This window comes from Chiloscyllium punctatum, chromosome 4 (genome assembly GCF_047496795.1).
Source record: "Chiloscyllium punctatum isolate Juve2018m chromosome 4, sChiPun1.3, whole genome shotgun sequence".
In the NCBI taxonomy this organism is placed as follows: Eukaryota; Metazoa; Chordata; class Chondrichthyes; order Orectolobiformes; family Hemiscylliidae; genus Chiloscyllium; species Chiloscyllium punctatum.
Window position 1 is genome coordinate 17,127,407 of NC_092742.1, and position 24,331 is coordinate 17,151,737.

Consider the following 24,331-nt stretch of genomic DNA (forward strand, 5'->3'; position numbering starts at 1 on the left):
AACATGACCTCCCAACTCCTGTACTCAATACTCTAACAAATAAAGGAAAGCATACCAAACACCTTCTTCACTATCTTATCCAGCGGTGTCTCTACTTTCAAGGAGCTATGAACCTGCAATCCAAGGTCTCTTTGTTCAGTAACATTCCCTAGGACATTACCATTAAGTGCATAAGTCCTGCCCTGATATGCTTTCCCAAAATGCAACACCTTGCATTTATCTAAATTAAACTCCATCTGCCACTCCTCTGCCCATTGGCCCATCAGATCAAGATCCTGTTGCAATCTCAGGTAACCCTCTTTGCTATCCACTACACCTCCAACTTTAGTGTCATCTACAGACTTACCAACTTTATCTCTTATGCTCACATCCAAATCATTTACATAAATGATTAAAAAGTAGTGGACCCAATACTGATCCTTGTGGCACTCCACTGGTCACAGGCCTCAATCTGAAAAAACAACCCTCCACCACCACCCTCTGTCTTCTACCTTTGAGCCAGTTCTGTATCCAAATGGCTAATTCTCCCTGTATTCCGTGAGATCTAACCTTGCTAATCAGTTTCCCACTGGGAACCTTGTCGAACGACTTGATGAAGTCCATACAGATCACGTCTGTCACTCTGCCCTCATCAATCCTCTTTGTTACTTCTTCAAAAAACTCAATCAAGTTTGTGAGACATGATTTCCCCCTGCACAAAGCCATGTTAACTATCTCTAATCAGTCCTTGCCTTTCCAAATACATGTACATCCTGTCCCTCAGGATTCCCTCCAACAACCCGCCCATCACCTACATCAAGCTCAGCGGTCTATAGTCCCTTAGCTTGTCTTTACCGCCCTTCTTAAACACTGGCACCATGTTAGCCAACCTCCAGTGTGCCGGCATCTCATCTGTGACTATCGATGATACAAATATCTCAGCAAAGGGCCCAGCAATCACTCCCCTCGCTTCCCACAGAGTTCTAGGGGACATCTGATCAGGTCCTGGGGATTTATCCACCTTTATGTGTTTCAAGACATCCAGCTCTTCAATATGGACATTTTTTAAGATGTCACCAACTATTTCCCTACATTTGCTGCACTTCAGGAGAAATTACATTGGGACGAATGCTTCAGCTGTGATTTTATCTGACCTGATCTATTCTGTAATTCTGAACTTTAATGGTGGATGTCACTACCCAGAATGCAAATTATATCACAATATGCCCTATCAGTTTAATTAAAAACATACATGCAGCAACAGGACGTGAGTATACAGTAAGCAGTAACAATTACCAAAGAGTTGTTAAGGCACAGAAAGGTCATTCAGCCCATTATTTCAGACTCAGTGCCACATTCTTACCTTTTCCGCATAACATTTAATTTTTATTTTCTGTTTAAATAATAATCTAATGGAGCAGAAGCTGACTGGGTGGGTAATGTCACTGAGGTCCAGGTTAATGCTTTCGCAAAGGAGTTGAAATCCCAATTCAATGCAATTCATAAGAATTAATGGTCAATTGTTGTAAAGACCTGATTCTGGGGAAATAAATCTGCTGTCACCTGTGACTCCAAATCTACAGTGAAGTGGCTGACTGTGAATTAGCTGGATAACCCACTCATACCAGGGGTAATTAGGGATGGGCAACAAACACTATGCTTACCCACATCCTCTGAACAAAAGTTCAGGTACAGCCTCAAATGGTTTCCATTTAAAGCTCTTGTTACTTATAGGGCAACTCCACCCGTCCCAATGGAGTCTTTCATCGTTCCTGGTTTCACCGTTCACTGGCTTCCCTGAATTAAATGCTTGTACAAATTAGCTGGAAATAAGGGGGCGGGTGAGACAGATGTAAGCAAGACTTACATTCCCCGAGACACTTTTCTGAGGAGATGCATCAGCTGTAAAGTTTTCAGATTCAGTTGTCAACATTCTTGTAGGGTCATAGGCCTTTCCAAATTCACAGGTACATGGAAACAAGTGTATAAATTGTCGCATACTATTAGTTAGATGTAAGCGGATTGCTGAGGCAGTTTGATAAGTAGGTGGGTGTTGGGGTACGGGATCTTTGTAGTTCTTGATCTGTGAATTTTATTGAAATAATAAACCAGACAACTGACATACTACAACGATAGAACCTTGAATTTCTGATGAAAGGCCATGGCTTTGAATACAAATCATTCGAGGAACAGCATTGCACAAAAATAACTTTGCTTTTGTAAACTTCCTTCCACTACCTCAGTACACTCCAATAGAGTGCTTTGGAAGCGCAGTCTCTGTGCTATGTTAGTATTATATCAGCTCCATAATGGCAGCAGAGAGGTGTAATTGGGAATAAACAGGGAAGACATTTCAGTGTTTGGCTCTGTTGGTTTCAGGGTTTAAGAGGGGACAAAATGTCTATTACATGAAAAGATGTAGCACAGAATCAGGTCATTCATCTCTCTATTAGATAGGTTAGTGCCTATCGTGTCTATGGCCTATAGCTTTGTACTGGATTAGTGGTGCTGGAAGAGCACAGCAGTTCAGGCAGCATCCAACGAGCAGCGAAATCGACGTTTCGGGCAAAAGCCCTTCATGGGGCTTTTGCCCGAAACATCGATTTCGCTGCTCGTTGGATGCTGCCTGAACTGCTGTGCTCTTCCAGCACCACTAACCCAGTATTTGGTTTCCAGCATCTGCAGTTATTGTTTTTACCTCGTTTTGGCCTATAGCTTTGGTCTACCCCAGAAATAGAAACATCATCACTGTGTCAAAACCAACATTCAGAACAAGAGTAACACATTTAGATACTGAAGGCTACTCCACCATTCATTAGATTGCGTTTGTTCTGCACCCCAACTCCATTTGTTCCAATCTCCCTTAGTCCCATTATGTTACAAAAATCCATCATCGTAGTTTTGGGAGTTCAAATGGTTTCTCTAACAATGTGAACCTTTCAGAAACTATAACTCCAGGTTTCACAACTGGATATACTTTGCAATGTTCCAGATTCCTAAGTACAGATGATTTTGATGGAATGCAACAGATTTCTGTTTACTGATGTCATTGAGGGATATGGGGATAGTGTGGGAACATAGCGCGAAGGTCGACAATCAGTTGTGAGGTCGAATGGGAGACAAGCTGAAGGGCTCAGCCCTGTCCCTTATGTTTTCCTTGTTCAAACATTTCCAGTACTGTCAACAAATTGATAATCCCACATCAACAACTCAGATGACAACCCTGGCTCAATGACAACTTGAGGCAGGAATCGATTGACAACAGAATGATCAACGCAGTAAATGAGTGTTTTCCTTAACATTGCCAATATGAGAGAACTTCTAATGGTTTAAAGCTATGTTTTAACATCAGGCATTAGTCCCACTCTAAGACTCTTTTAGATTAGATTACTTACAGTGTGGAAACAGGCCCTTCGGCCCAACAGGTCCACACCGCCCCACCAAAGCGCAACCCACCCATACCCCTACATCTACCCCTTACCTAACTACGGGCAATTTAGCATGGCCAATTCACCTGCACATCTTTGGACTGTGGGAGGAAACCGGAGCACCCGGAGGAAACCCACGCAGACACGGGGAGGACGTGCAAACTCCCCACAGTTAGTCGGGAATTGAACCCGGGTCTCTGGCGCTGTGAGGCAGCAGTGCTAACCACTGTGCCACCGTGCCGCCCATTAGCATTTAAGGTGCTAATCCACATCAATACAAGTCTGAGGGACTGCAACATTGTCAGAGGTACCAGCCTTTTGAATGAAATACAAAACTAAGGTTCCAACTCCACGATCAGGTGGGTCTATGGGACCCCAGGTGGTGTCTGAAAGAAGTAAGTGAACTCTCCTGATATACTACCAAGCCAACACTAAAGCAATTAGCCAATTATTCATTGCATTGCTGCTTGTGGGCCTTGTTATTCCCAATTACTGCTGCAATGGCCTATATTACAAAGGCTACACTTTGACAATAATTCACTGTTAGTGAGGCACTTTGGAAATGCTGAAGACAGAGCAGGCATTGGATAATTTCAAGTTTACATATTGTCATGTCAAGGCATGTTTTTGATTCTTCAATATTTAAGATTCCCATGAAGCAAGATGGGACCCTGGGACTCAAACATGTCCCTATTTCCTGGCAAAGAAACTGCCCTTGGATTTCAAACACACTCAATTCTACTTGTGCTTATGTTTCATTGTTGCTGACCTTTGTTGTTTGAGGGTTTGGAGCTTTGGGGTGGGGTATTCTTGGTGGCATATCATGACATTCCTCTGACAAATGTTGATTAGTCATGTGTTATGAATTCAATGCTGGAAGTACCAGGTGGTCGATTGGGAAGTCAGAATATTACGAGGGCTCTACAGGCCAGTTTACAGGGATATTTCACTCACGTAGGCTTGTATTCTATGGTGTATCAAAGGCTTATGGATTTCTTAGGATGTTGAGAGGACTTCTCAGGGTGGATATAACTTTCTAGCTGGTAGGAGCATCTAGGGGCATAAGCTTAAAACTGGAGACAGGTCGTTACGGAGAGGTGTGGAAATATTATTTCACACAAAAGATAGTGGATCACTCTGATACACGATGCTCCAAATTCCAGATTAATTGATACTTTTAAATCTGAGATTGATAAGATTATTTTCTAGCCAATGCTATTGAGAGATATAAAGCTGAGGCAGATGAATTCGGTTAGGATATGCATTAGCAATGATCTCATTGAATTGCAACAGAGACTGAGAGGAATTAATATCTTCTTTCTGTTGCTATTTATCAGGTACTATAATAATTACCCCTTGGTGTGGCATTCTGTGTGTTAACCCAGGTTATGTGCTCAAATCTCTGGCTTCAGATGCCATCCAGCTTCACCTGTGGGCTCAGAGGTGAGAGACAAACATGTTGCTTCGGGAGGTAGAGATGTTCAATAGGTGTTTCGATTGAGTAACAACAGTATGATGAGCACCAGGAACTCGTGATAATTGATGGAAGAGGGGAGGTGGGGAGATGTTTACCTTACAGACAGCGAGCTCTAATAGTCTGGAATGCACTGTCTGAGACCACGCAGATTCAATAGAAACTTTCACAAAGCAAATTGAAAATACACCAGAAATGGGAAAAAAACATGCACAGCCATGGGAGAAGAGTAGAGGATTTAATTTGATAACTCTTTCAAAGAGCTGACAAAAACGCAATGGATCGAATGGTCTCCTTCCAAGGTGCAAGCTTCTAAGAGTCATGTCCTTAGGCAAGAAAAGAAGAAATTGATCTTACAGTTGGATCACTCTGATACACGATGCTCCAAATTCCAGATTAATTGATACTTTTAAATCTGAGATTGATAAGATTATTTTCTAGCCAATGCTATTGAGAGATAGGTAAAAACAATGACTGCAGATGCTAAGCATTGCTTCCTGTTGTTGGAATCCCACCTTCAGATTAAACGTGCAATCACTGCTAGAGAAAGCACCGCAGAGCTTGGATCTGGCAATCTTGCAGTCAGATAGTTCAATGACAAAGGCAGCCCAGGCCCCCTCTCGGAGAATTACAATTTGTGTTGACAGGTCTATTCAGTTTGTGTATGTTTGTTTGTATGTTGAAAGTTAATGAGGTCTTTGAGTGATTCCCTGGTTGAGTTTGAGGTCAAAGTCAGCATTATGTTTCAAACTTTGTCATGCTTCATGGGTCTGGAGATTCTTCAATCCTGCCTCCACTATAATGCTGCTACTCCCAAAAGGGAGGTGATACCCTAACAGTACCCAGATAATGTGCTAGGTTCAAATTCTGCCATGGCAGATGATGAAAGTTTGAAAAGATTTGTGGCTCAAGTTTAGTTTCTGGATGTAAGTTTGCTAGCTGGAAGGTTCATTTTCAGACGTTTTGTCACCATACTAGGTCACATCATCAGTGAACCTCTGGTGAAGTGTTGGTGTTCGTGACCAGCTTTCTACTTATCTGTTTAGGTTTACTTGAGTTGGTGATGTCATTTCCTGTGGTAATGCCAGTTTTTGTGGTGGTGTCATTTCCTGTTCTTCTTCTCAGAGGGTGGTAAATGTGGTCCAAGTTGATATCTTTGTTGATACAGCTCCCCTTGGAATGCCATGCTTCTAGGAATTCCACTGGAAATGACATCACTTAAAGAGATAAATAGAAAGCGGGCCACTAACACCAGTGCTTCACCGGAGACTCACTGATGACGTTACCTAGTATGGTGACGAAACACCTGAAAATGAATCTTCCAGCTCAATGAGCAAACTTACATCCAAATGGTGAAATGTCAATTCAATACATATCTGGAATTCTGAGTCTAATAATGACCATTGTCAATGGTCAGGAAAAGCCCACCTGGTTCACTGATATTGTTGAAGGAAAGAAACTGCCAACTTTATCTGCTCTGGCCTTTATGTGACTCCAGACCCATAACAACATCGTTGACACATTGGGTAATTGGAGATGGGCAATAAAAGCTGGAATAGCTGGCAATGCCCATCCCATGAGTGAATAAACAAAAACTGATTGTAGAAGTTGGGCCTCGCAACTTTTGGGTCACTTAAGTATTTCCCCTAACAGCAGGGTCCAAAGCCAGACGTTCACTGAATTGATCTCTTCTTGTGTTGTAAGATTTTAATTTCCTCCTTCTGCCTCTTAGAACCACAGAATCCTGCAGCTGTTGAAGTTGGCATCTCACTACCATCTTCTCAAGGGCAATTAAAGACAGGCAATAAATGCTGGTCCAGCCAGTGTTGTTCATGTCTCATAGAAGAAATCACAGAATCATTAGGATGCATTCTGTTTTGATTTTTGTTGTGCTTCATCGGTCAGAGGATTCTTCAGTCCTGCCTCCGCTGTAACACCATGGCAGATAGTGAAATTGTTAGGCCATTTAGTCCATTATCCCCTCACCGGTTCTATTACCTAGTGACAATTTTCTGTCTTTCCCCCATAACCCTACACACCATTTTTATCCAAATAATCATCAATGACCTCATGATTGCTGTCACAAAGCTGGTGCCCTTTGTTCTAAAAGCTGTTCCTTTTCTCAAGGATTATGTGTCCTTGGTTTTTATCAGTGGGAGAATAACCCAGGCCGGGCTCTAATTAGACTGATTTGGTACAGAGGTTAAAGGGTATTGAGAGGCCTTTTTATTTATATGTAAACAGATGAGACTTCAGGCCAAAGTGGTCATGCTTTGGAAGTGACCTGTATAATGAAAGGAGAGTCGTTCGCTCTCTAGCTGAGCAGTTCAGTCCAGAACTAGTTAGGAGTTCAGCTGTGTGGAAACAGGCTGCAAAACTCTCTCTCTTTATGCCTTCTAACTTTAACCTATAAGCATCTGTTCCATTTTTAACTGTTTTAAGGGGGTTTACTTATTTGAACTGTTGCGTATATTCGGAACAGCATAATTAAATCTAGTTTGGATAGACTGAGTTGTGTAGGGGTTCTTTACTCTGCTCTTTGTGTTTCATTGTATAATTTTATAAATAAATTTCTGTCTGTTTTAAAACCTAGTAGTCAACCTAGCTATCTTACTCCGGCTCATTCTCACTGTACACTTACCAAACAAACTGCAAAGTTATGATCTGGGTTGCCTGCTCAAGAATGTTTTGTGTGGTTCGGCCTAGTCCATAATAATGCCTCAATTGAACCTGCCTCCCCACAATTCTAAGAAGTGCATTCCACACCCTAACTACGCACTGTGTCATATCCCCACGCAATCTCACTCATGGGCACAACCATCCACATATGCAAACGTGTTCTGGCAGCACTTGGGCAACTGGGTTCCATTCAAATGGTAGAGGCTGCCCTTCACTGAAGACCCTACTGGATGCCTTTAAGATGACAAATGGAAATGGTCGCTCCTCCAGGCAGATTGTCTGTCACTGTGGAAGATTGGGGAACATCAACTAAACTCTAGGAGTGAGAGGAAAAGCTGAATGGAAGGGTTTTTTTTCATGGAAAAGTTACCAGGGAAAGCTCACTGAGCATCAAAAAAGAGATAATGGTTTGGCAGAACTGGTCGAAGAGAAATTTCAGATTGAGGTGTGGCCTTAAAGAAGTTTATAAAATCATGAGGGGCATGGATAGGGTGCATAGTCAAGATCTTTTCCCAGGGGAGGGGAGTCAAAAACTAGAGGGCGTAGGTATAAGGTGAGAGGGGAAAGCTTTAAAAGGGACCTAAGGGGCAAACGTTTATACTTAGAGGGTGGTGCATATATGGAATGAGCTGCCAGAAGAAGTGGCGGAGGCTGGTAGAGATTACAGCATTTAAAAGGTATGTGGATGGTATAGATGTGAATAGGAAGGGTTTATAGAGATACGAACCAAATGCTGACAAATGGGACTAGAATAATTTAGGGGGATATCTGGTCAGCATGGATGAGTTGGACTGAAGGGTCTCTTTCTGAGCTGTACATCTCTATGACTCTACGAGGGGCTGGCAGGTAAGAAAAACTGAGCAAAGGTGCTCTGTTAAGGAACTGGAGTACCATCACATGGCTGATTCTCTATCTCAATGCCATTCTGCCACTCTCTCTCCATACTCCTTGATGCTCTCTATACCCCTACATTTAGCTTCTTAAATGTATCCAGTGACTTGACCTCCACAATGTTTTGTGATTGAGAATTCCACAGATTCATCATATTCTGACTGAGGAAATTGCTCATCTCAGTCCAAAATGGTCTGGGATTCAGTTCTGTCCATTCCTGTTAGATTTTTATACACTTCCATCTGATCCGCTCTCATTCATCTAACCTCCAGTGACTATAGCCCACCCAACCTCTCCTCACAGGACACCCTGGCATTCTGGGATTCCCTCTGGTGAACCTTGGTTGCACTCCCTTGATGGCAAGCACATTTTCCCCAGCAACTCTGGGACAAAAGAGAACAGACAAAACTAACGCAATCCCAGAAGATGAGTTATTTGCAATGGGTATTTAGTTTAAAATTTCAGATAATTTGTTCTTGAAATCCTCTTTTCCTTTGGCCAGGAATTGGTTGTGACAAGGGTCACATCACAGAGATAAAACACCTGAAATATTAAAATGCCAATTTGGAAACACAGCCTGTGCGTAGAAATTCAATTGCTGATTGATGGGACAGATTCTGTGGAATGACACTTCTGTGCATTCTCAAGTAGATAACTGGTGGTGATCTTTCTGGTGGTTTACCTTTCTGCAAGTCAACAGGCAGCTGAGTGATTGAACATTGACTGATTGAAAGGCTGGAGTGTATTCAATACCAAGACAAAACTGATTAATGTCATCAGATGTTAAATGATTGTGGCGATGGATGGGAAAAAGTAGGTATTCACCAGTTTATAGAAATTGTCCAAGATCGATGCCATGATGACCATTTGGCACATCATGGCTGTGGTGGTTGACTGAAGGCCACTCAGTTTCATCCTGTCACCTTCCTTCAGTAGCTCTGTAGTCCTACAGCTCATGCCTTTGGTAAGTAGACATCCAGGGATTTTTAAATATACTGAGAGTGTCTGTCTCTACTAACCTCTCAGGCAGTGAGTTCCAGATGCCTGCCACACCTGAGGTCCACAGAATGGGCTCTTGTTGTGCTGATGTTATCCAAACTCAGGACAAGGTGAGCAAGTTTAAAAAAAGACAAAGAGAGGAAAAAATGAAAAAGAAAAGCAGTCAGAGCGGACACAGGACCTTTACTCCATGTCATCTTGGATATATGGCACAAACTGCCTGGAGAAGTGGGCGAGGTGGTTACAATTACAATATTTAAAAGACATTTGGACAGTACATGGATAGAAACGTTGAGAGAGATATGGGCCAAACATGGGAAAATGGAACTAGTTCAGTTTTAAAAACCTCCTCAGATGCTGCCTGACCTGCTGTGCTTTTCCAGCACCACACTCTCGACTCTGATCTCCAGCATCTGCAATCCTCACTTTCGCCCAATAACTGAACTGGACCAGCTATAAAAGTACAGTGGCTATAATAACGAGTCAAAGGCTAGGAATACTGCAGCAAATAACATCTCCTGACTCCTCAAAGTCTGTCCATCATTAACAAAGCGCAGGTCAGGAGTGTGATGGAATACTCCCCATTGACAGGATGAGTGCTGCTCCAACAATATTCAAAAACCTTGACACCATGCAAGACAAAACAGCCAACATAATTGACATCACGTCCACTCTCTCAACCACTGGCACTCAGTAGCAGCAGTGTATACGATCTACAACATGAGCAGCAGAAATTCACCAAAGTTCCTGAGACAGCACCTTCCAAAATCATGACCATTTCCATTCTTGTCAAAATATATTGCTGTTGCTTCACTGTCACTGGTTTAGGATCCTGGAACTCCCTCCCTAATGGTATTGTGGGTGTTTGCATACCCCAAGGACAGCAGTGGTTTGGGAAGGCAGCTCACCACCACCTTCTCATGGGAAATTAGGGACTGGCACAGCCAACAAATGCCCACATTTCCAAAAATCTCCCTCTCTGTGCACCTTCTCTGCAGCTGTAACATTGTGTTCCTCACTCTGTTCTATTGCCCTAATGTGCTTTATATGGTATGATCTGCCTGTACTGCACGCAAAACAAAACATTTCACTGTACCTAGGTACATGTGACAATCAAATCAAAGAAAAATCAAAATCATAAGGCAAGGAAAGTGGGGATGGAATGAGACAGCTCCTGAGAAAAGTCTGCTTTTGTATTGCGAGACAGAAGCAATCTCCTCAGAAATAGATGAGGCAGACCAAAACAAAAGCAGTCTCAAATTGTGAATACCGAAGTAGAAAGAGCAGTCAGACATGGGCTCAGGTGGAAGTGGCTTTGTGCAACATAGTCAAGCTTCACGAAGAGTAGATGAACTGCTCTGTACAAGCAGCAATAAACTGGAAGTGAATCAGCCTGGCAGCACTCTCGTCTTGAAGGCAGGACGTTATGGGTTCAAGTCCCACTCCAGAACCTTCAGCAGAAAGATCAAGGCTGACACTGAAGGTGTGCTGCACTGTCACAGATGTCTAACATAAAGCCTTAGAGCGAGCTGCTCGCTGTCCTTTCAGCTTGAGATGCACAAATCCCACTGCACGATTTTGAAGAGGAACAGAGCATTATCCCTGGATCATGTTTATCCCTCAATCACCCTGTGTTTTTAAAAAGAAATTAATTGGTCATTACCATGTCACTATCTGTGGGAGCTTGCTGTGTAGAGACTGGATTTCTTACAGTTTTGCACTTCACAAGTACTTCAGAAACATTGTAAAACTTCCAGAGCTCGTGCACTGGAATTGTATCAAAGTACAATTTTAATCTTCATTTCTGTTACCCAAACTCAACTGACTATACTTTGTAGGATATCATTTTCTGACTGTACTTTGTGTCTGAGTCAAACCAGCAATTGCCATCAGACTGTGTAAGGCATTGCTGATGAGCTCAGTATTGTCTTTGCTTTTCCAACAGTTACAATGAGACAGTGATCAGTAGCTGTCTACTCTTCCACGCCAAGGTGGGGAGGAGGGGGGGGGGGGAGCTTAGCTTAAACTTGATACTCCAATGCACTTGTCATCTGAACTGAAACACAAAGCAGGAATCAAACCTGAAACCTTGCTGCTAGGACCGTAGAATCCCAATAGTATGGAGGCAAGCCATTCGGCCCAGGACTCCACACTGACCCTCTGAAGAGCATCCCACCCAGACCCACTCCCTATCCCCTGTGACCCTGCATTTTCCCAAGGCTAAGCCACCGAGCATACACATCCCTGAACAAGATTGGCAATTTAGCAAGGCCAATCCACCTAACCTGCACATCTTTAGACTGTGGGAGGAAACCGGAGCATCCAGAGGAATCCCACACAAACACAGGGAGATCGTGCAAATTCCACCCAGACAGTCGCCCAAGTGTGGAATCGAACCCAGGTCCCTGGCGCTGTCAGTGCTAACCACTGAGCCCCCATGCTGCCCATAACTGTGGTTGAGTTTTGCCGGAGACAGTGTATTAGTAGGATCAGAGAAACAGAAGGAAGCCCTTCAACCTATTGAGTATTCTCTGTCTTACAATTAGGCGGATCGGTAGATATTTTCTAATCAATCTGTTCAGAAATGTTATTATACCATTGGGGCAAGTGGAACTTGAACCCTGGCCTTCAACATCCAACAGGTCACCCATCTTAACTCTACCAACCCGCCTTTGCTCTGAAAGTCTTTCATAACCTTGGGGAACCAAAATTCTAGCAGCCTCCGTTTTGACATTTACAATAGGATCCCATCCTGGGAAAAAGAACAGCAGCTTTCTTTATGTGAAGAAGCATTTCTGGATATCAGCTTGGAAAGACTGAGCAATGAGAAGCTGCTTCTGGACTCTAACTCCTGCCACCACTTCACTCCTTCCATCCCATCAAGTTCCCCATACCTTCAGAGAAAAGAGCTTCTCAATTAAGAGCAGCGACTGCTTGTTAATCTTCTGAATTTTATGATCCCTTCAGCTTCTCAACTCAAAGGAGTTGACCGCTCAGTGGAGTTTGATGGTTGGTGTACAGGCACAATTGGGATAACTGCACTATCAGAGGATTTAGATGGATCCCAACGTCAGATTTCTGAGACTAACAGGGCATAGGGCTAAGGGACAAATAAAGGAGTAACAGAGATGCAGAGGGCTAAAGGAGAGCGGGGGTAGGGGATAGGCAGAGGGGTAAGGGGGAGGCAGGGGATAAGGGATAGGTAGAGGGGTAAGGGAGAGGCAGGAAGGGTAAGGGGGAGGCGGAGGGGTAAGGGGGAGGCGGAGGGGTAAGGGGGAGGTGGAGGGGTAAGAGGGAGGCAGGGGGTAAGGGAGAGGTAGGCGGTAAGGGGGAGGCAGGAGGAAAAAGAGGGAGGCAGGGAGGTAAGGGATAGACGGGGGTAAGGGAGAGGTTGAGGGATAAGGGAGAGACAGAGCGGTCACGGAGAGGCAGAGGAGTAAGGGATAGGCAGAGGGGCAAGGGAGAGGCAGAGGGGTAATGGATAGGCAGGGGTAATGGATAGGCAGGGGTAAGGGAGAGGCAGAGGGGTAAGGGAGAGGCAGAGGGGTGAGGGAGAGGCAGAGGGGTGAGGGAGAGGCAGAGGGGTCAGGGAGGGGCAGGGGTAAGGGAGGGGCAGCGGGGTAAGGGAGAGGCAGAGGGGTAAGGGAGAGGCAGGGGGTAAGGGAGAGGCAGAGGGTAAGGGAGAGGCAGAGGGGTGAGGGAGAGGCAGAGGGCTCAGGGAGAGGCAGGGGGGTAAGGGAGGGGCAGAGGGGTCAGGGAGAGGCAGGGGAGTAAGGGATAGGCAGAAGGGCGAGGGAGAGGCAGAGGGGTAAGGGAGAGGCAGAGGGTAAGGGAGAGGCAGAGGGGTAAGGGATAGGCAGGGGTAAGGGAGAGGCAGAGGGTAAGGGAGAGGCAGAGGGGTAAGGGAGAGGCGGGGGTAAGGGAGAGGCAGGGGGTAAGGGAGAGGCAGAGGGTAAGGGAGAGGCAGAGGGTGAGGGAGAGGCAGAGGGGTGAGGGAGAGGCAGAGGGGTCAGGGAGAGGTAGAGGGTAAGGGAGGGGCAGAGGGGTCAGGGAGAGGCAGGGGTAAGGGAGAGGCAGAGGGGTAAGGGAGAGGCAGAGGGGTAAGGGAGAGGCAGGGGGTAAGGGAGAGGCAGAGGCGTCACGGAGAGGCAGGGGGTAAGGGAGAGGTGGAGGGGTAAGGGAGAGGTGGAGGGGTAAGTGAGAGGCGGGGGTAAGGGAGAGGCGGGGGTAAGGGACCAATGAATATCACAAATGAATGGCAGAATGTATGATATTCAGTTTAACCTTTTAACAGTGATGGAAACAAACTCTTAACCAAGCCAGACGTTAACTTTTCTTTTGAAAAAGGGTCACTGGACCCAAAACATAAACTGTGGATTTCCTCCACAGTTGCTGCCAGACCTGCTGAGCAGATCTAGCAACTTCAGTTTTTGTTAGTCATTAGGCCTGATCTGTTATAACATCAGAGCGCATAGGAAATCTGGGAGACCTCCAGAGTAGGTGTCAAGTGCTGCAGAGGAGCAGAGAACTGGAGAATAAATATTCATCATCTTTCCTTTGGCAGAGAGCAGCGTCATTGCGGGTGAGGATGATGATAGCCTAAGATCTCAGCGATCCAGCTCCCCAGCAACGTTGCCTTAATCCACAGCAATGCCTCATAAAGGTTGATCTGCCAAAGATCAAGAGTCTCGGACAGGGAGATTTTCAGCTTCCCGTACCAGGACTGACATTTATCCCTCTCGTGCCTGTCAAATAAAACAGAAAATCGATGTTCAAATTCCTGAGAGTGAACACAAAATCCAGACACCACAAGCCTCAAATGTGGTCCTTCAGAAAACCATTAGCGCTGAACACATGTTTTACAGCACCTTCTTTGATAAGACCATCAGATGTAGAAGGAGTTTTAGGCCATTCAGCCCATTGAGTCTGCTTTGTCATTTGATTAATGGCTGTTTCTTAACCCCATTCTCCTGCCTTCTCCCCGTGACCCCTCATCCCCTTGCCAATCAAGAACTCATCAACCTCTGTCTTAAATACCCTCCATGAAGTTCATTTTGTTCATGGCTTTTAAACCATATCCTTAAGAGTAAACACTTTTTAAAAATATCTGATCAATTTTCTCCCTCACTGCTGCCTGACAGAAGTAGTTACAAAGATAAGTAATACTCCTTCAGGAATCCTTAGATTCAGAGCGGGTCAGAGCAACTCATGTTAAGAAACAGCTCAGTATTCACGCTTCAAGAATGGGATGGGATGGCAGCTAACTTATAACAACAACAACTTGTATTTATACAGTATCTTCAATGTGGCAAAAAGATCATAAGCGTGCTCACCACTTGGTCATTACACCATTCTAGGGGAAGATGAACCCTGGCTGATTTGTGGCTTGACCATAGGTTCTGAGCTCAGGCACAACTGAGGATACCTCAGGTTTTAGTGACCCATGTGGAGGTCAATATATACAATAAATATGAATTTCTAATCCAAAACATGACGTAGAATGCACATTTTGTTGTTAATGAAAGGTGCTTTCTTTTCAGCTGACCTTAATTGAGCATCCTGGCCAATGGTTAATATTTATCAGATAATATTTGTCATTTAAATTTGCCATCTAGCCAGAAAGACGCTACACCTATCACACAAATGAGTAACATTGTAGATTAATTTCCATGCCAGTATGGTGCCAGGTATGTAGGCCGTATGTCCTAAATAAGGTATCAAGCAGCATATCCTTTCAGCTGTCTGCAAGAAACAAAGTATTCAATGTACCCAAACAGAAATGCTTGCAAAACCCACAATACAGTGTCCAACATGAGATGTGATTCTAAATTGGACAGTCGTTGTTCAATAATCCCGAGTGTGTACAGAATTATGTTGATCATCACTTTAGACCTGAGCCTAGAGTGTGGTGTACTGGAAGTTCCAGATATTAGTACCTAGGACCCGTGTTCTTCGCATTCAGAAAGAACATGGTTAGACACTGCACCTGATCCAACTCAACATAAGAGGCAAGAGCCATTTGCTGGTTCATTCCACATGGCAATGTCTTGACCAATCATACAGCCTGGTGTAAGATTTAAACTTAGCCGATCAGTCATCACTAAATGGTGCATTCTCCATGGCAATACAACTATCAATCAGGGTTCAATTCCCAATGAATCAGCACTCTTCTCCTACACTGTACAAAGTGTTGGTTTCTCCCTCAAATTAATATTCTTGTGTTCTGTCCTGATGAGTGCAAAATGAAAACTTTCATTAATATGTGCCTTATTTCAACAGTACTCACATTTATCATTTTGTTGGCTCGAGGGATAGGAGCTGGGAGACCTGGCCGTAATGCAGAAGAGAGTATGGCCTGCTCTTCAGGAAACCTACTTAATTTTCGTTGCCTTGAGTTCAATGTGGCTCCTCATTGAGGAAAATAAACAGCAAATTGTTCAAGGATGAAATGAAACGCTCTGCAGTTGTTTTGTGATCTCTATAACAGGGAGAGTATTGCTGCTTGGCATTTTCAGAAATGTGTTTACTTCAAACATTTGAACTGGCAACATGTCCCTGGAGGTGTCAGCTCTAGTAGACTGGTGTCGCTGGCTTTGATTCTGTGAAACGGAACAGCAGCAGGGAGGAAATCAGAATTTGAGATGTCAAAAAAAATATAATAAATGCCTGTCAGGATTGATGACAGCCTGATTTTAACAGCAACACCAACACCAGCTGATGAATCTGATGGACGAGTCTCCTCATCCACCTGGCCATGTGGCAGGAGCATGGTTCGAAGTTCAGGATTCTTTCAGATGACTGTGATGGGTGGCGATCTGGGAGAGTGGGTTATAAAGGATATCTTTCACTGGGCATTATAATGTCTGAGGAAACAAGGGGCAGGGATGGGTGCGAGTACTAAGTGTGAGCCAGAGAGGGTGACCAAAAGCTTTAGAGGGTGTCAAAGAAAGGAAGAGCGTGCATTTCTATAGCACCTTCAATACATGGTCAGTGGTGTAATATAGCCAATTGGTGTGGTACAAACCGCCCCCCCCCCCCACCCCAAATAAATAGCAGTAAGATGTATGACCAGGTAATTATTTTTTGGTGATGGTAATTCTTTTTACAAGTTGGGTTCATGGGAGATGGGTATCACTGGTTAGGCCAGCATTTATTTCCCATCCCTAGTTGCCAAAAGGGTAGTTGAGTCAAGCACATGACACTCACAACTGTGTGGCCAATTCCACCCCAACTCCATTTACAGGTTTGCTGATGACACGACCATTATAGGTCAGATCTGAAACCACAACGGGACAGAATTCAGGAAAGAGATTGAGTGCTTAGTGGTGTGGTGTAAAGACAACAATCTCTCCATTAATGTCAACAAAACATCATTGAATCCAGGCAGTGGAGTGAAGGGCACGCCCCTGTTTGCAGCAATGGTGCTGAGGTGGAGATGGTCAGGAGCGTCAAGTTCCTGGGAGTGATGATCACGAACAATCTGTCCTGGTCCACTCACATCAAGAAAACACAATAATGTCTCTACTCCTTCAGGAGGCTAAAAGGCAGGAGAGGTAGGTAGGTAGTGCAGGAGTCCTCTGTGGCCATTCCCGTTTCAAATAAGTATGCTGTTTTAGAAAACGTAGTAGGTGATGGACTCTCAGGGAAATTTAACACAAACAGGCAGGTTTCTAATATTGAGACAGGCTCTAACGTAATGAGGGGTATGTCGGGTTCCAAGTGATCGATTGTGTTAGGGGACTCTCTCATCAAATGGCTCACAGACCTTTCTGCGGTCAGCAGCGAAAAGTCAAAATGGTGCGTTGCCTCCCTGGTGCCAGGATCAAGGATGTCTCAGAGACAGTGCAGAATGTTCTCAAAGGGGAGAGGGACCAACAGGAGGTCATTGTACACATTGGAACTAATGACATAGGAAGGGAAAAGGATGAGATTCTGAAGGGAGAATATAGTAAGTTAGGCAGGAATTTAAAAAAGGAGGTCCCCGAGGGTAGTAATATCTGGATTACTTCTATTGCTACGTACAAGTGAGGGTAAGAATAGGATAGAGCAGATGAATGCATAGCGGAGAATCTGGTGCATGGGAGAAGGGCTCACATTTTTGGATTATTGGAATCTCTTCTGGGGTAGAAATGACTTGCACAAGAAGGACAGATTGCACCTGAATTGGAAGAGGACAAATCTCCTGGCAGGGAGATTTGCGAGAGCTGCTTGGGTTGTGGGGGTGGTGGGGGAGTTTACCCAAGGAGAGAGTGAGGAAAGAGATCAGTCTGAGACTGGTACAGTTGGGAAAAGGAGTGAGTCAAACAATCAGGGCATACAGGGACAAAGCAGAGAACAAGGTAGAACTGATAAAATAAATTGCATTTACATCAATGCAAGAGGCCTAACAGGGAAGGCAGATGAACTCAGGGCATGATTAGGAACATGGGACTGGAATATCATAGCAGTTACAGAAACATGGCTCAAGGATGGACAGGACAGGTAGCTTAATGCCCCAGGATACAAATGCTACAGGAAGGATAGAAAGGGAGGCAAGAGAGGAGGGGGAGTGGCATTTTTGATAAGGGATAGCATTACTGCTGTACTTAGGAAGGATATTCCTGGGAATACATTCAGGAATGTTATTTGGGTGGAACTGAGAAATAAGAAAGGGATGATCACCTTATTGGGATTGTATTATAGACCCCTAACAGTCAGTGGGAAATTAAGAAGCAAACTTGTAAGGAGATTTTAGTTATCTGTAAGACTAATAGGGTGGTTATGGTAGGGGATTTTAACTTTCCAAACATAGACTGGGACTGCCACAGTGTTAAGGGTTTAGATGGAGAGGAATTTGTTAAGTGCGTACAAGACAATTTTCTGATTCAGTATGTGGATGTACCTACAAGAGAAGGTGCAAAACTTGACCTACTCTTGGGAAATAAGGCAGGGCAGGTGACTGAGGTGTCAGTGGGGGAGGACTTTGGGGCCAGCGACCATAATTCTATTACTTTTAAAATAGTGTTGGAAAAGGACAGACCTGATCTAAAAGTTGAAGTTTTAAATTGGAGGAAGGCTAATTTTGACAGTATTAGGCAAGAACTTTCAAAAGCTGATTGGGGGCATATGTTTGCAGGTAAAGGGATGGTTAAAAAATGGGAAGCCTTCAAAAATGAGATATCGAGAGTGCAGAGAAAGTATATTCCTGTCAGGGTGAAAGGCAAGGCTGGTAGGTATAGGGAATGCTGGATGACTAAGGAAATTGAGGTTTTGGTTAAGAATATGGAAGCATATGTCAGGCATGGACAGGAGAGACTGAGTGAATCCTAAGAAGAGTATAAAGGCAGTAGGAGCATACTTAAGAGGGAAATCAGGAGGGCAAAATGGGGACATGAAATAGCTTTGGCAAATATGATTAAGGAGAATTCAAAGGCATTTTATAAATATATTAAGGACAAATGGGTAACTAGGGAGAGAATAGGGCCCCTCAAAGATCAGAGCTGAAAATGTGTTGCTGGAAAAGCGCAGCAGGTCAGGCAGCATCCAAGGAAGGGCTTATGCCCGAAACGTCAATTCTCCTATTCCTTGGATGCTGCCTGACCTGCTGCGCTTTTCCAGCAACACATTTTCAGCTCTGATCTCCAGCATCTGTGGTCCTCACTTTCTCCCCTCAAAGATCAGCAAGGCAGCCTGTGTGTGGATCCGCAGGAGATGGGGGTATACTAAATGAGTATTTTGCATCAGTTGCTGTGGAAAAGGACATGGAAGATATAGAATGTAGGGAAATAGATGGTGATAGGTTGAAAAATGTCCATACTACAGAGGAGGAAGTGCTGAATGTCTTGAAATGCATAAAAGTGGAGAAATCCCCAGGACCTGATCAGGTGTACACTAGAACTCTGTGGGAAGATAGGAAAGTGATTGCTGGGCCTCTTACTGAGATATTTGTATTATCGATAGTCACAGGTGAGGTGCCGGAAGACTGGAGGTTGGCTAGAGTGGTGCCACTGTTTAAGAAGGGTGGTAAAGTCAAGCTAGGGAACTACAGACCAGAGAGCCTGACATCGGTGGTGGGCAAGTTATTGGAGGGAATCCTGAGGGATAGGACGTGCATGAATTTGTAAGTCAAGGACTGATTAGGGATAGTCAACATTGCTTTGTGCGTGGGAAATTATGTCTCACGAACTTGATTGAGTTTTTTGAAGAAGTAACAATGAGGATTGATGACGACAGAGCAGCGGACATGATCTATATGGACTTCAGTAAGGCATTGAACAAGGTTCCCCACGGGAGACTGGTTAGCAAGGTTTGATCTCATGGAATACAGGGAGACCTAACCATTGGGTTACAGAACTGGCTGAAAGGTAGAAGACAGAGGGTGGTGGTGGAGGGTTGCTTTTCAGAATGGAGGCCTGTGACCAGTGGAGTGCCCCAAGGATCGGTGCTGGGTCCACTGCTTTTCGTCATGTATATAAATGATTTGGATGTGAGAATAAGAGGTAAACTTAGTAAGTTTGCAGAGGACACCAAAATTGGAGGTGTAGTCGACAGTGGAGGAAGTTATCTCAGATTACAACGGGATCTTGATCAGATGGGCCAATAGGCTGAGAAGTGGCAGATGGAGTTTAATTTAGATAAATATGAGGTGCTGCATTTTGGGAAAGCAAATCTTAGCAGGACTTATACATTTAATGGTAAGGTCCTAGAGAGTGTTGCTGAACAAACAGACCTTGGTGTGCAGGTACACAATTCCTTGAAAGTAGAGTCGCAGGTAGATAGGATAGTGGAGAAGATGTTTGGTATGCTTTCCTTCATTGGTCAAAGGATTGAGGATAAGAGTTGGGAGGTCATGTTGCAGCTGCACAGGACAATGGTTAGACTGCTTTTAGAATATTGTGTGCAATTCTGGTCTCCCTGCTATTGGAAGGATGATGGGAGACTTGAAAGGGTTCAGAAAAGGATTTATAAGGATGTTTCCAGGGTTGGAAGATCTGAGCTACAGGGAGAGGCTGAACAGGCTGGGGCTGTTTTCCCTGGAGTGTCGGAGGCTGAGGGGTGACCTTATAGAGGTTTACAAAATTATGAGGGGCATGGATAGGATAAATAGATGAGGTCTTTTCCCTGAGGTGGGGGAATCCCGAACTAGAGGGCAAAGGTTTAGGGTGAGAGGGGAAAGATATAAAAGAGACCTAAGGGGCAACTTTTTCATGCAGAGGGTGGTACATGTATGGAATGCGCTACCAGAGGAAGTGGTGGAGGCTGGTACAATAGCAGCATTTAAAAGGCATCTGGATGGGTACATGATTAGAAAGGACTTAGAGGGATATGGGCCAAGTGCTGGCAAATGGGACTATATTGGGCTGGGACACCTGGTCGGCATGTACGAGTTGGACCAAAGGGTCTGTTTCCGTGCTGTACATTTCTATGACTCTAACCAATTTTTATGGATACACCATAGAAAGCATCCTATCTGGATGCATCATAGTTTAGTATGTCACTGCTCTGCCCAAGACCGTGAACACAGCCCAGTTAACCACATAAACCAGCCTTCCATCCATTGACTCTGTCTCCAGTTACTGTTGCTTTGGGAAAGAAACCAACATCATCAAAGATCCTCACACCCCGGTTATAGTCTCTTTCATCCTCTTCCATGGGGCAGAAGATATAAAAGTTTGAATGCATGTACAAATGGATTCAAGAACAGCTTCTTCCCCACTGTCATCAGACGTTAGAACGGACCTCTCAAATGTTAATGTTGATCTCTCTTTCTCTCTGCACCTTCTCTGCGGCTGTAACACTGTATACTGCTCTCTGTTCTGCCACCTGATGCACTTTGTTTTCATACGATCTGTCTGTAGAGCACGCAAAGCAACACCTTTCACTGTACCTCAGTGCGTGTGACAACAATAAATCAATCAACCAATCACATGAAGGCTAGACTAGGCAAGGATGACAGATTTCCCTCGCTGAAGGACTTTAATGTTTTTTTACAACAATTGACAGTGGTTATGTGGTCACCATTAGACTAGCTTGTTAATTCCAGATGTTTCTTTGTCTTGACTTTGAATTTCACCATCTGATTTGAACCCATATCCCCAGGACTTTAACCTGGGATTCTGGATAACTGGGTCATGGGACGTTACTACTCTGATGCACAACCAGCCTGATTCAAACTTTCACTGGAATCACGGTGTGGTGCAAGCTTCAGTTCTGGAACCACTTCTGTTCACAGCCTCGATCAATGATTTCAGTGTCAGCCCCGGGCTGGGTTGGTGTTAAAATATGCAAAGGATACCAAAATTGCACATACAGTTAAGTTCAGAGGAAATGGCAAATGGATATTGATAAGCTGGAAGCAAAATTGTCCTTTGGAATGCAATCCCACTAAGTGTGTTGCACTCAGATTGAAAGAAATGTTACAATAATCATTTTCTGATTGAAAGCAGGTTGGTGTTGTGTAAAAGCTTTGGAATTGTAATGGCATAGGATATTGAAGGCAGAATCTCAGGATGATAAGGCTATAAGGAAAAGCAATGGAATTTGTTTTATTTCAAAAGCTGTTCAATATTAAAACCAACATGTAACAATGAATCTGGATAAATCCTCAATAAGTCTTCAGTTAGAACTCCCTGTGCAGTATTGTGCTCCACGTGATATGAAAGATATTGCAGTGTGCACTGATTGACAAGAAAACCAGATGATGTTAACTTCTTCTTTCATGGGACATGGACCTTAGGAACAAGTATTACCAATCCCTCTTGTGATTGAATTGATCGACTTGAGTGGCAGAACTAACCATATTGCTGTGGAGTTGGAGTCACATGGAGGCCCAGACCAGGTGAGAATGGCAGATTTCCTTCCTCGTTGGACATTGGTGAATCAGGTGGGCTTCTACAATAGTTGTCACGGTCACCATCACTGATACCAGCTTTATATTTCAGATTTATTAATTGAACTTAAATTCCAAAAACTAATATTTTGGGATTTGAACCCCCAACTCCAGAGGAATAGCCTAATTGTCTACATTACAGGTTTAGTGGCAAAATTACTACCAAATTCAGCTATGAAGAAAGATTTGGAAAAAAGTGGAATATCTTTCAGTGAACAATGAAGGTTATCATGCAATTTTGTAAATGGTGAAAGGATGGGTTGAAGTAAGCAGGAACGAAAGACTAATTCTACATGATTTTAAATAGAAGGCAGACAGACCGTGGAACCCAGTGGTTAAAGCAAAACTATATCAACATTGAAGATCGATAAAGGTAGAAGTTAAACATACAATCATTCTTCTACAATGTGATGGTTGTGTTCTTGTGCAACCAAGCATTATAGAAAAGTCATGCTTTAGGATCAGCTTAAAGTATTGGCATGTAATCGCATTACAGCCAACAGAAGTTTTAAAAGTTCTCGCTTTACACACAGCATCCCCAGTCTGTCAATCGTGTTACAGCAAATCTGCGTTGGGGAAAGTGCGTTATAGCAGAATGACCTGTGCATGCCAACAGTATTCAAACTTTTTGTTTCCATGAAGGTCAGATATATTAGGGATATTTAAGCGACTCTTGGATAGGCACATGGATGATAGTACAATGAAGGGCATGTCGGTTAGTCTGATCTTAGAGTAGGATAAAAGGTTGGCACAACATCGAGGGCCGAAGGGCCTGTACTGTACTGTGCTGTACTTTTCTATGTAAGGTAAGTGCTAACGTGGACCAAGTTTTGAAAATATTGGTTCGTGCAATGTGGGTATCACTGACTTTATTACCATTCCTAACTGCCCTTGAGAAGGTGGTGGTGAGATACCTTCTTGAACTGTTGCAGTGTATGGTGAGTAAATAGACTCACAGCGCAGTCAGGAAAGGAGTTCCAGGATTTTGATTCAAATGCTTCAGATGTGCTTTGCTCCATTTATTGCAATGGATCAACGTCGCCACAATGTTTGATCGTAACTGCAATTATAGTAAGGCCTATTCCTGTTCTGATCTGATATTTTAGTAGGTTTCACTAGATAGCTGCCAAAAGTAAGAATATTGGCAGGTTGCTACCCTCAAAGGTACTGTTCTTATCTCTGTGGTAGCTCTGAGGTACTTCAGTTGGAGCAGGTAATGAATCTGGTATAAATGCAAAATACTGCAGATACTGGAGATCTGAAACAAACACAGAGAACACTGGAGAAACTCAGCAGGTCTGGCAGCATCTGCGGAGAGAGATACAGAGTTCATTTTTCAAGTCTGACAAGACTCGTCTTCAGAAGAAGAATGATTCTGGGTCACACCCTGAACTTGAGGTTTGGTACTGCACTGGACACACTGGTTACAAAGTAAGGTAGTGAAGGAGAATAACAAAATTCAGGGGAGGGGGATGGGACATTGGATGTCCTGAATGTAATCTACAGAGAAAAACTGAGACAGGGAGAACCTGCATTGTAAAAAGGCTCGATATTTCTCCAATCATAGTATCAAAATACAGTCCAATCTGTCCCTTGTCTTTGGCCTTAAAGCATTGAAGGGCGATACTCTCTGGGTACCAGGCACTTTAACCTACCTGGACAAAGCTCTGACACAGCAACGTGACATGTTGATAAAGGAAGTAGCATTGGCTCGTGTCTGGAGTGATGTTTCAATCCCTCGAAGCAGGTCATTAGTCTTTAGGAGCAGGAGCATTTGGCGAGGGACCTTGTTCAGCAGTTCATTGATGCGCGGCAGATATTTAGCTGCGTTTACTCTAATCTCCACGTCCTGTAAGACAATTGGAACACTTGATTACTCTCGATACAAATGACACATTTGGAGATAAATGGTAGATGAGATTGAATGCAGCAAGAAAATATAAGGTGATACATTGTGGGAGTATGAATAAGTACAGGTCAGGCACACTGAACAGCAATACTTCGAAGGGAATA

The 24,331-nt window shown here is 43.9% G+C and overlaps 1 protein-coding gene across 1 annotated transcript in view; it reads right to left on the minus strand.

The window, feature by feature from the left end:
* Window positions 1–6,239: 6,239 nt before the first annotated feature.
* adck1 (aarF domain containing kinase 1) overlaps window positions 6,240–24,331 on the minus strand; it is a 567,898-nt gene continuing 549,806 nt past the window's right edge. Inside the window, exons 10-11 of the mRNA XM_072568152.1 lie at window positions 23,974–24,167; window positions 6,240–14,195 (exon numbers count right to left, since the gene is read on the minus strand). Coding sequence (XP_072424253.1) covers window positions 14,024–14,195; window positions 23,974–24,167 — 366 coding nt within the window. The 3' untranslated portion in view covers window positions 6,240–14,023. The remainder of the gene's footprint in view (window positions 14,196–23,973; window positions 24,168–24,331) is intronic.